Source organism: Centroberyx gerrardi, chromosome 10, assembly GCF_048128805.1.
Source record: "Centroberyx gerrardi isolate f3 chromosome 10, fCenGer3.hap1.cur.20231027, whole genome shotgun sequence".
Taxonomy (NCBI): Eukaryota; Metazoa; Chordata; class Actinopteri; order Beryciformes; family Berycidae; genus Centroberyx; species Centroberyx gerrardi.
In genome coordinates this window covers 13,837,292-13,849,300 of record NC_136006.1, presented here as the reverse complement: position 1 = coordinate 13,849,300, position 12,009 = coordinate 13,837,292, and the positions used below count along the sequence as shown (strand labels likewise).

The following is a 12,009-nucleotide window of genomic DNA, read 5'->3' as shown; positions in this document are numbered from 1 at the left end:
ACAAGGCTGTAGCAGTTGTACGCAAAGGCTTATAAAGACCGTGACTCACTCATCTGTTGACATCTACATTGTAATCAATGACTGGTTGAGTCGGCGGACTACACAGTACTGAATCGTGACTGAGATTTATCCCGCTGCACTTGTTTTCACTGAGTTGAACTCGGTTTAATCCTCGTCTTACTTCCATTCCAGAATTCCAGCTTAATTAAATCCACACTGGTAGCTTTGTGGTGTTCAGGATGCCGGCTTCCTTTCCTTAAACAGAAAGTCATTTCAAAAACCAGGACAATTCAATCATTCAGTTTAACTCATTTCTTTATAAAGATGTGTAACTAGCAGCACAGTCACTGCTGCGTTCTTCAGTAGCTGTGCATCAATGATCAGCTCAAGAGGCAGAAATTGATTCCACTTCCACTGCCAGGTTGTAGCCAATTACCTTGAATTATTATTCACCCAAATCTCATATATAATGAGATTTACAAACAAACTTTCCATTCATACAAGCCTTAAAATAAGGGATTATTTTTGAATGAGCACATTACCAACTGAATTCTTCTAAAAACAAACATGCTCATGAATAGTCATGATATGTTTATGATGTTTTCACTATGATGTGGTCAGGTCAAGTCATCCCAGGATTGGTTCCTGTACCAACAGCATTGTATCTGACCCCTGTGACCTCATATTTGCCAATGTGGACCCATCTGTTCACATGCAAAGCTTCCTCTCAAATTTAATTAAATATACAAGATTCAAAGTATCATCTGAGATGCTAAAAAGATCGTTCTATGGATTTACATGTGCTGACAAAATAAAGACTGCGGAGCATCGAACTATAGATAAAGACTGTTTTCTCTGAGCGGGGTCGCATCACACACTTCATCTGACCTCTGACAGCATCTCACTCAAACATACACATGGATACAGTCTCACCAAATGACATGCTGAAGCTTTATTCTTCCCAGATAAATTCAGCTTTTTCTTAGACACAGAAAAACACAGACGATTATACGGCTGGATGAGAAGCAAAGTAACAAACAACCACAGAAAACAGACAAAGGAGTCTGGATGAAGCCAGATAAATCTTCGGGGAAATCTCACACAGTCGGTACGGGGAGAAGGACACGCACCAAATTACCACAATGTACTCTTCGGTTAATCTGCAGTCCTGGATTCACCCTAAGCAAGCAGAGACTCAAAATAATAACCTTCCACGCACAGCATATCATCCTAATAAAATCAGATTATAAACCAGCATTCAGTTCACCTCAACCTGTCCGCTGCAGGTTTGGGGATTTACACAATAGGCTATAGAAAGGCTGTAATTCTTGCTAGGGTTCAACCGGTATGGGTTTTTGAAGAATGACACCAATAGCGAGATTTTTAGAATGAAGTTGTTGATAGTCGATATTTTGTGCCGTTATTCAATATCTTTAAATTTGACCATTTTCATGCCAAAAAATTACAAGTATTCAGTGATTCCCCCAGTATTTTATAAATGTCAGGGTGACCATGGTGACACTAAAACTCTCATTTGAAACCCAGACTAATGGAATTCTTTTATCTGTTCAATAGGATAGATTACTCCCTTTAACAGAAAAATGTATAATAAAAAAAAACACAACAACTAATTGGATCAATAAAATGTGCAAAGAAAATAAAATGTTATTGCAGATTTTACAGTCTTGCTCCCAGTGTAATATTGAAAAATGCTCAGCCACATATATGTTGAAAAAGAAAAATCAATACTATTGTTATTGCCAAGGTGTAGGATAGAGAAAAATGAGAGCATGGAGCAACTATGGATGGAAACAGGTGAGAGCCAGGCTTAATTCTTCCCAAATCAACATTGTTCCCACATCGGAAGTCAGTGGGTGTCGACTGTGTGGCTCCAATACTTTCATCACTGAGGGGCAGGTATTGCTGACACTGGACTAGAGGAAAGGGGTACAGGAGATGAATGGAGCGACTGTGAGGGGAGGAGTTACACATCTCACACACACACACACACACACACACACACAAACACTCTCTCTCTCTCTCTCTGTGTGACTCTGTGTGTCTGAGTCTGTGAGTGGAGATGACAAATCAGACCTAGCCAGTCTCTCTCTCTCTCTCTCTCTCTCTCTCTCTCTCTCTCTCTCTCTCTCTCTCTCTCTCTGTGTGTGTGTGCGTTGATTTGGAGATGACAAAGCAAACCAAAAGGAAATACATGGGCACACACTCTCAGTGCCTTTACAGACAACCCACTGTTGGATTCTCTTTGAAAAATGAAAATAAGATACAGAAAGAAAAACAAAAAAAAAACAAAGAACAAACATCAAGAATGCTAGTGATGATGTCACATGAGAGCTCAGACACTTACTGCTGCTTATCTTCATCTGCTGGTAATGAGATTATCTGGGCTGGATTGTGTGGGAGATGTTTAAAGTCAGGTAGAACTCGTGCAGGACACAACAGTAGAGTTTAATGTGTCTGGGGCTTGCTTTAATAAGTTCTCAGCATCAAGTTCACACTACAGCTGCATCCTGTAGACCAGCCCATTGCGCTGCAAGCACACCATGTGTCACCCGGCTTGTCTAGGCTATATTATTTACTGAGTAGACTAGACAAAGACCACATACAGTAGACTCAACGGGATGGACTGCTGCTATGTAGTTGCCATGCGAAGAGTTATAAAAAGCACTTTGAGAGGCTAAAATGGTATTGAGCATAAACCAGCTGGGCTCACTGAAACGCGCACAGCATGTTAACAAAGACCGACGGGCTCCTAAAATAATTCAGGACTTCCACTGAAAGGAAAGGTCACAAAAAAGCCATCCTTAATCTTTGGTATAGAAAAAGTTACTTACCTCTAAGAAGAATGTATCCATTTTAACCAATGCCCGACCTCAAGCCCCTTTGTAGTCTGAGTTCAGGGTACCACAGTTGCGCAGGAGAGGAAGATGTATTCCCAAATGCTTTCCATCCGCAAGCTCAGGGAAAATTAAAAGTTCGTCTTCTTTTCCCGACGCGTGTCCCCTCCTAGGTGTTGTTCGGGAAGACCGTGTGGGTCAGAAACGAGCCATTTTGCAGTTTTTTGACACTTCAGCAGTTGTTTTCTTTAGCCGCTGGTTCCCTGTCCCGGGAAGCCGCTCTGCTGCTCTGTTTCTCCTGTCTAGCCATTTCAATGGACCCGGCATATTATTCATAGAGGCGGAGCTTGAGGCCGACAGTCCTTCCCACAGCATACGCCCTCTTCATGGCCATTTTTTACAAAGAGTCTAATCATTTAGAAGGATGCACACATTCCCTGCTTTCCCCCCTTACATTTTCCAACAAGAATACACGTCCAGGAAGATATAGGAAGGGGTAATCAAAGGTGGGACTTATGTCCAAATGAAGGTAACCAGGTCAATGAGTTAAGCATATGCTGTAATGCTAGAGGATACCAGGGGTAACAATTCTTTTTGACTTCCTCCTTTGGGAAAGATAAACTGCCGAGGAAGAGGCAGAGGCCTTCGTGTTAGTCATGCTTGTAAAGAACTGGGTCCCACAACATTTTCATTCACATTTCTTTCTTCTTTGACAGTAAATACTGTTTTGGGAGATTTGGCCCGTTGGTTAATTTACACCAAAATCATCCATGTGTCCCTGGTAGCCTAGGCTACATATCATTCACTCCAGTAGCCTAATCCATGCTAACACTTTAGCATATAGGCTAGTAGGTGACTAGCATTATCCAAAGTAAGAAGACTGACCTTTTACTAATAAAATGTTGTTAGTGGCTTTTATTATAGGCTATGACCTGTAAATTCATAAATCTTAAAAAATAAAATCTTATTAGCCTAACTCAATATAACTGATGTAGCCACTTTTGCTGCTGTACAGTCTCATATTGTCTACTTTGGTCATTCCCATGGAAACAGGCAAAGTAGGGTCCTTACTGCCATACTTCTCTGCATATAATTTAAGATTGCTTACCATTTTCACTTTAGAGCTGCTATAAGTTCTCATTTTATCACTTTTGTGATGAAGCTAAGCGCCTACTATCACTCAACATAGCGTATGCTAAAGCGTTAGCATGGAGCAGAGGAGCAAACAATCTGCTGGGGGCACATGGATGATTTTGGTGTCTATGTTCTCATCAAAGCTGTATTCCATTACTCCTCTCTCTTGTTTTAAAAACAATCCTTCAAATCCAAGCCATTTAAATATAATGACTACTCTGTCATTCAGGCCATTGCCTTTAGGGTATTCTTGGAGATGTGATGTCATACCAGGACAGGGCAGATTTATTCAAAGATGAAGAAATTACAGTGCTCATTTTCTGGTTATCTCTGGGAGTGCTTTAGCTGGGATAGGCTCATATTCCAAAATCCAGTTGTAGCCATTTAACCTTACTCATCCTCCCCACATCTACTGCTTACTCTCTGTAAGACCAGGCATGGGGTGGCTGTATATGTAGGCTATAGTACATATCTGTGGTACTGTGTAGTCGTGTCGCTCCTGTGCAGTCCCCCCACAATGTAAAAATAAACAAAAACAACTATTGTTATCAAAGTAAGTACTTTCAATTCATCATATCGTCACTGTTGGGCTGATGAAACCAATTAGATAAATTCAAAAATGCATGACCGTCCAGCTAAAACCAAGGCTGTTTTGTCTGAGTTCTTGAAAGCTGACATTTTGGCGATACAAGCTTTTCACCCAACAACAGCGATATGCTTCCTCTGTCTTTGATCTTTGGCTAAGTGCTCTTAGACATTCATCCGTCTCAATATTGCATGCAAGCTGGCAAACTAATCAGGGAAGATATGGCACTGGAATCTCATCCTTTTTATTGTAGACTTCCCCCACACTTGCCAGATGCAATCTCACTGATTGTCCTTTAAGCCTATACCTTCATTTCTGCTGATGCACCCCTAGAGGAAAGAAGAGACAAGTGTTTTAATCTGGATCCTTGTGCCAGTAAGATCAGACATCCAGTCATTGACCTGTGCTTAACCGTGGATAGAAAAACACAAGCAAATCCGCATGAGATAGTCATGCAAGGGATCCAGCCTGGCAGATTGTCGGCAGTCTGTTATGTAATCAGTCTTGTCAGTGTGACAGATAATAGAGGGGCATCGTTTTACTGAGACCCAGCAATCCTTATGGTCGTGTTGCTTAGTGTTGCTTGGTCAGTTAGGTTGCATACCATGTAACTGCAACATTAGAGGTGTGAATTGAGCCTTTGTTGCATTTCATCCCCCTCCCTGGCCTTCATTTTGCTCTACTGTAAACTCTCTAGTAAAGCATAACCCTAATTTTAAAAAAGTAAAATAAAATAAAAAAGGAAACTAATTAATCTTCTTCACTTCTGAATTGTGTCTTGTGTTGGACACATCATACATGATTTAAGCAAATTTTATTCCATTCATACTTTGAGAAACATTGATCCAAAAATATCCAGTCACAGGGTTTTGAATGGGTGGTGTCAAGGTGGATGTGGTGATGTAGACATGTTTCGTGAATGTAAATAACAACAGTAGGTAGTAGCTTAGCATTAGAATACTCCTGCAAGACTATGCTACTTCCAAGGAAAGAAATTAAGTTGACATAGCAATATGAGATTTATTTTACTAATATTCCATTTTACCTCTAAGGGAAACTGGACTCATAGCTAAAGGAAAACAGTTTGTTTTTTTCACCTCTCCCTTTTCATTCAAATATTCACATTTTACAGCTTGAGGTTGACAAGCTTGTCTAGGTTAATACCGAGTTAGAGTTTCTTGATTATTAGGTTAATAGCAGCTTTTATAAGAACAGCCTAATCATTGTTTTGTGTTGTTTGTGTTCCAGTACTCTGAGCTATTAGGACTCAGAGGGAATAATACTTGAGCAATGCCTGTGCCAGTGCCAATGCAGACTACCACTCAGAGACATTTTGCTCATGGCAGCCTGCTCCAGTAAAGTCTTGTTGTGTGTAGAGAAGAGACAGAGTTCCTGGCTTCTCTGCACCAGCTGATTTCCCATCCAGACAGTCCACCAGCCGGTCTGATTCTCTGTAATGACACACAGATCAATCAATGCCTGTCGCTACTTTAAAGCAAATAGCATACAGGTTCTCCTCTTTGACTCACTCTAAATTTACTGCAAATGCAATTTTACTTAATTCCCAGCAAATCTTATTTTCTCTGACCTCTGTTTCTTTTATCTGACTTTGCTGAAATAGACTAATAAACCTTGAAACGTGGCGTCATATAGTTTTATCACATATGGATGCAGCTGTAATGCAAAATAGGGGTGTTTACAGTATATGTGATACATGTTTTTGTTTTGGAATTTTATGTTGCCAATAAAAAAAATGGATCCAATTACATGGACATTCAAGTTCTATGTCCTACAGTTCAAATGTAAAAGTATTATCAGTTACAGTGCTAGGGACATTTTAATTTTTTATTCGTATCCGTTAACCACCGGTTCTTCAACAATAATGATATCAGAGTCAGCTTTGTGCAGAGATAGTCCTCATCCTGTCCCAGGTGAACTGACCTTAATCCCAACATCAGCGATGGAAGCCCAACTCTGTGACTGAGAGTACACATGGAGACTCGCTGAGTGTATTCAGCATAGCACAGACCAAGCATTACCCATTACGCATTTGCCAGGCCTAAACAATAGAGAATGAATTGCTCTTTAAATGAGTCACTCATTAGCCCCTTCTTCTACCCCACATGTGAAATTGTAGTTGCCAGGCGGAGAGTGGATTGTGTGTGAAACCAAAGCCTGCTTCTACTTCACCTGAGGCGGGGACAAAGAGCCAGAACAAAACATCCATTTGGTCATCAAGTAAAGATCCCCAGAGGCACCGGGGGAGGGGAGGAGGATCACACGACTTGCTGGTCTTGACTCTTGCCACAATGCCTCAAACAAGCTGCAACTCAACATATGCTGGTTAGATCCACTGGGGAGAACAACTGTGTAGGTGTACTGTAAGTAATGCTTTTGAAGTTTGTTCACTACACTCTGCAATAGAAGTGGAAAGCAGCCGGAAACTTGCTACCACTGTCTAAGAAAATAAAAATGCAAGAAAGAGAATTCAGCCTAATTTCGTGCCCATAATAGAACCAATAATAGTACCAGACCTAGTATTAAATTATAAATAATAAAGAGGTTTAACAGTGCAACCTACCTGGGACCAAAATAGTGACAGATGTGGAACCAAAACCAAAATTACCCCCAACCATGACACACACCTTGAGAAATCATTTCAGTTTCCTCCTCATCTACAACTTTTTCCACACCCATGCACTTTGTTCCGCTTTGTTCCTACTGAAATCAATTCCTGGGAGGAATTTGGGAGACTGCACATGTCACAGTTTATTTTTGTGTTAGGGGTTTTCAATTACTGTTGGAAAAACAGATCTCTGACCCTACATACCAGTGTGACTCCTAAGGAGACATTCGGCATACCACAGACTGAGATGATCAGCTGAGTGTCATGTCTGCCAACTGCCTCCTGGTGCAGAATATGTTCTTTCCCCAATGTCCTCCCTGCAGATGAACACAAAAATGTCCTGGTGCTGATGAACTCTGAACAGTTTAAACCTCAAGAAATGGATGACAGCTGCACACAGATATAATGCTCAATACTAAATGTTTATTTCAACAGCGTGAAGCTGAAAACAGCCAGCTGTTTCATTGTGCTTTCATCGGGGGCAATTTGATTCTGATGCTTTTGCATACAGTAGAGTGGCGTGCACAGACTCTCTAAGGGGCAGGGGCAAAAAATGAAAAAGGGGCACCTCTTCTGCCCGCACCAACCTGAAGCCACCTGGGTTTGGGGGGCATAAGTGCATGCTGATATAGCCCCCCAACTATGTTCAAGTGAATATTAATTTAGGCTGAATTAGGTCACACGCAAACACACACACACACACACACACACACACACGTTACGCAAGAGTGTGTCTTTCAGTGGCATGGACACTTTCTAACATGTCACATAAACATCAGTGAATAGGTTAAAATAACTGGGATGATGAATCAAATCAAAACTTGGATACCAACTCTTACTCTACGATTAATGTTTTATTTATGATTCTGAACTCACATTGAAATAAATTAAAGTATATTTCTCTTTCAGAAAGAGCATTTACTCAAGTGCTGTACCTCAAGTACAAATTTGAAGTAAATGTGTCACTTTACTTGAGTATTTCCATTTAGTGAGACTTTAAACTTTTCATCCATTACATTTCAGAGGGAAATATTGTACTTTTTCCTCCACTACATTTATCTGACGGCTGGAGTTACTAGTTACTTTGCAGAATAAGGTTTTACATGCAAAACATACAATAAGCTCATAAAATCTGTTGCATTATTAGACTCCCCAACCGTATATGGAGCAGTTAGACCTATATTAAAATACTTATACTTAAAATACACTCTGAAAGGTACCATTCTTCAAAACAAGTACTTTTACTATTATTACTTAGGTACCAGGGTCAGCCCCAGGGTTTTGCTGTCCCTAAACAAGAAATTTGTGGCCCTATAACACTAAAAAATGTGCATGTATAGAGCTCAAACCTGGGTAATAAGTCTAATTCAGTTTCTTCAGTGTCATTCAGTAACAATATTATACTTTCTGTACCTGTTCATCATTGTGTTCCATATTGAATTTATTGATAACCTGTGGAGGCCTTGCTTTCCTGTATGATTTAACTGGAACAGTAGATCTATATACACAGGTGGAACACTAGTAGTCATATAAATGCTGTGTAGCAAAATCACAGTATACACTGTCAATAAAATGAGATGAACAAACATAACTTAGCTAACTAAATATAGAGAGAATAGAAAATCACTAAAAATAATCAGGTAAGTAAAAGGGTATTCAAGTATGTGATTCTTCTGAAGGTGATTTTATTGAGCTGTGAGTGTCTTTTACACAGCTCTGGCTCTCTCAGAGGACGAGAGAAATGTAGAGTAATGTAGCAGCTCCACTTCCATGTTTGAGTTTGACAACAGAATTTAAATTGCAGAACCAGACAATCAATTCATACGTCAAAAACATTAAAACAACTATAGATCCAATACAGCTAGCCTATATTTTCTCTACAACACTGTCTCTGTCCAGCTGTCTTAAAAATGTTGACTGCAGTGCCACTTTCACTTCTCTACAGGAATAAAACAATACAGGAAGAGCATTATTTTAATTGATATTTTATTTTATAGAAGTTAGGGTATGTGTGGGGAGGGTGGGTTTAAAATGGGTGTTAGGGTGTGTGGGGGGATGGTGGGTTGTAAACGGGAGTTGGTGTGTGTGTGTGTGTGTATGTCTGAGAGAGCACAGGTGTTAATGTGCTCAATTTATTGAGGTAATTCAGGAAAAGTCAAATGTTGGAGTTGTTGTGGGGGACTCCATCTTCTCCTGTTTCTTCTCCCTTTTCTTCTTCCTCCCTTTTGGGGTCAGAAGCGTTATCAGTCTCTTCATTTTGGAAGGCTCTTTCTCATCTTTCTCCATGCAGACCTTGAGCTTCATGGCCTGCTCCTCCATTTCTTTGATGAGAACCTCCATCTCCTTCTCTGTCTTGAGCCTGATTGAAAGCTCCTGGATGCTCAACTCCTAACCCTAACCCTTTTGGAGTATCCTCAGTTTCTCCATTTCTTGGAGGAGGCCCACCTTCTCTGCCTTGAGCTCGATGGTAAGCTCAATGTATTCTCTGCACGGAGCCTTTCAGCTCCTCGGTTTTTTGGTCCAGTGTCTTAAGCAGCTCTGAGCCACTGAGCATTATGGTCTCCAGGTTGCTCAAGGCCTCCTTTTTCTGGAACATTTTCAGCTCCTCCATTTCTTTCTGGTGTGCCTTCTCCATCTCACAGGCCTGCTTCATGGCCTGTTCGTAGTTGGTGTGGAGCTGTTCTTTAAGCCCGTCCATTTCTTGGAGGAGGACCTCCTTCTCCTTCTGCTAAGCCTTAAGCTCAGTGGCCTGCTGGCAGGTGGAGAGGCCCATCTGTTTGTGGCGATGTCTGAGTTCCTCCATTTTTTGGAGGAGGAACTCCTTCTCCTTCTGCTCTGCCTTAAGCTTAGCAGCCAGGTCGTTTGTGGAGAAGGCCATCTTACTCTGGATCAGCTCCATTTCTTGGCAAAGGCCTTTATTCTCGACCTCAAGCTGGACGACCTGCTCCTCCTTCTCCTGACGAAGGGTCTCCTCAGCCTCACAGGCCTTAAACTTGATGGCCTGCTCCTCCAGTTCTTGGCGGAGGCCACTCTTCTCGGCCTCGCAGGCCGATAATGTTAGCAAACGAGTGAATCTGAGCTACTGGGCTAAGAAAGTTAGCAGTAGCATCAAGCTAGCTAGCAATAGTCAATTAGGTCCAAATTTCAATTAGCTACATTGATTCACTGACAGCCTACATGCTAAGAAATAATAGCAGGATATGTGATATATCGGCAGCTTTAAGTAATGGCTGCAGGGGCAATGCACTGTGCAGACGATCTCATTTGTGTTTTGCATTTGCTCAAATAGTTTTACTCGTGTTGCTACAATTTATTAACTATTCGGAAAATGCCTAAAATAAAATAATAAAATTATACTGGTAGGGGCATTTTGTTCAATTAAGGGTAAAGGGGCAGGTGCCCAAGCACCCAGATCCCCCCCCTCTGCACGTGCCTGATACAGTATGTTTTCATAATGGACTGTTATCAGTCCTTCACCCATAACCCAGTCAACCAGCTGCTCTCATTCTCATCATGTCAGTGGAAATCGCATGGGGCAGGAAGATTTTTGAGAGGGCCTGAAGATAAAGAGAATGGGGTTATAAGGGCCAATGGAATAGAAACATGTCCCTATTTGTGTAAATCAACAACTAAGATTGTATTTTGAGTGTACTGTATGGTAGAAAAAGGTCTGCTGAGTGTTGCGTTATAAGAGCCGTAAAATGCAGAGCCTGGAGGCAGCACAGACAACAGCCTGCTGCACAGTCTTTGGCTCCACATCCAGCCCTTACAGTAAGTGCTCCATTTGTGGCAAGATGTGTGGCTGCAGAAATGGTCTCATGCAGTGGCACTGACACCAGACCAACAGACATGCAGTAGATATACCTAATGCATGAAAGCAATTCTTCTTTTTTTAATGGACTGCCCTAAATAAAGTACCATGTAAGGGTCATGAGATCATTTCAGATGAATCTACTGGCTCCATTATATGAAAGTGTGATTGAGCATGAAAATGGAGCATGACATGTGAGAAATTGTATGTTTGGAGCGCTAATGGAGACAGAGAGCCTGTGTTGACCCTCCCACTGGCAGACAAGCCCTCAAGCAAGGTCATTTAGGTCGGGTGGAGGACCCTTGTGCAGCCTCATGTCAAATAATGGTTAAGTCTGGCTTGAGTACATGTGATGGAGGTCCCATTGACTGAGAGTGACTGTTTGATTAGTCTCTCTGCAGCCATGAGCTCTCACTCTTATTCAGACCATGATAATCACTTAACTGGAGATGGTTTGATTATGTAAAGAGCACCCACCCATGCGTCGCCTGCACCCTGACTGCCAGCTGAACAACAAGCACAAGCATTGACCCACCCTCAGTACCGCCTGGGGAGCAGTCTTTGTATGTTCCCATTTCTGCTCAAAGGCATCGGTCACACTGCCAAATTCAATCCAATAGCAAAGTCCACATACCAAATATAAAATCGCAGCTCTGCTATGGAAATACCAGTTTATAGAGTAAAGTCAAGTGTAAGAGATTCCAGATTTGCAAATAATGACATTAAATTGATATTAAAATGATTAACATGATGTTTGAAAGCCTCTGATTTTGGAAAATGTTCTTCTGAATATGTGATGATGGCACTTTATTGTAATATTGGAATTTTAAATGTGTCATGTCCATAACTGAACTACTGATAAAAGCATACCAAAGAGGTCACACCCATTAGCTGAGACCAAAGCATTACGTTAAGTGAATTTTGCTATTTAGAGTAGACGCCACGCAGCAGCTGATTAGTCAAGCCAACCACGCACATGATGTAATGATTCATATTG

General features: G+C 41.2%; 2 protein-coding genes across 2 annotated transcripts in view; one reads left to right on the top strand and one right to left on the bottom strand.

Annotated features, from left to right (window-relative positions):
* myo10l3 (myosin X, like 3) overlaps positions 1 to 3,121 on the bottom strand; it is a 57,896-nt gene extending 54,775 nt beyond the window's left edge. The window contains exon 1 of the mRNA XM_071918347.2: positions 2,853 to 3,121. Coding sequence (XP_071774448.1) covers positions 2,853 to 2,873 — 21 coding nt within the window. The 5' untranslated portion in view covers positions 2,874 to 3,121. The remainder of the gene's footprint in view (positions 1 to 2,852) is intronic.
* The window catches only part of glb1l (galactosidase, beta 1-like), a 180,371-nt gene that overhangs the window by 158,276 nt on the left and 10,086 nt on the right, over positions 1 to 12,009 (top strand). The gene's annotated exons all lie outside the window — the stretch shown is intronic.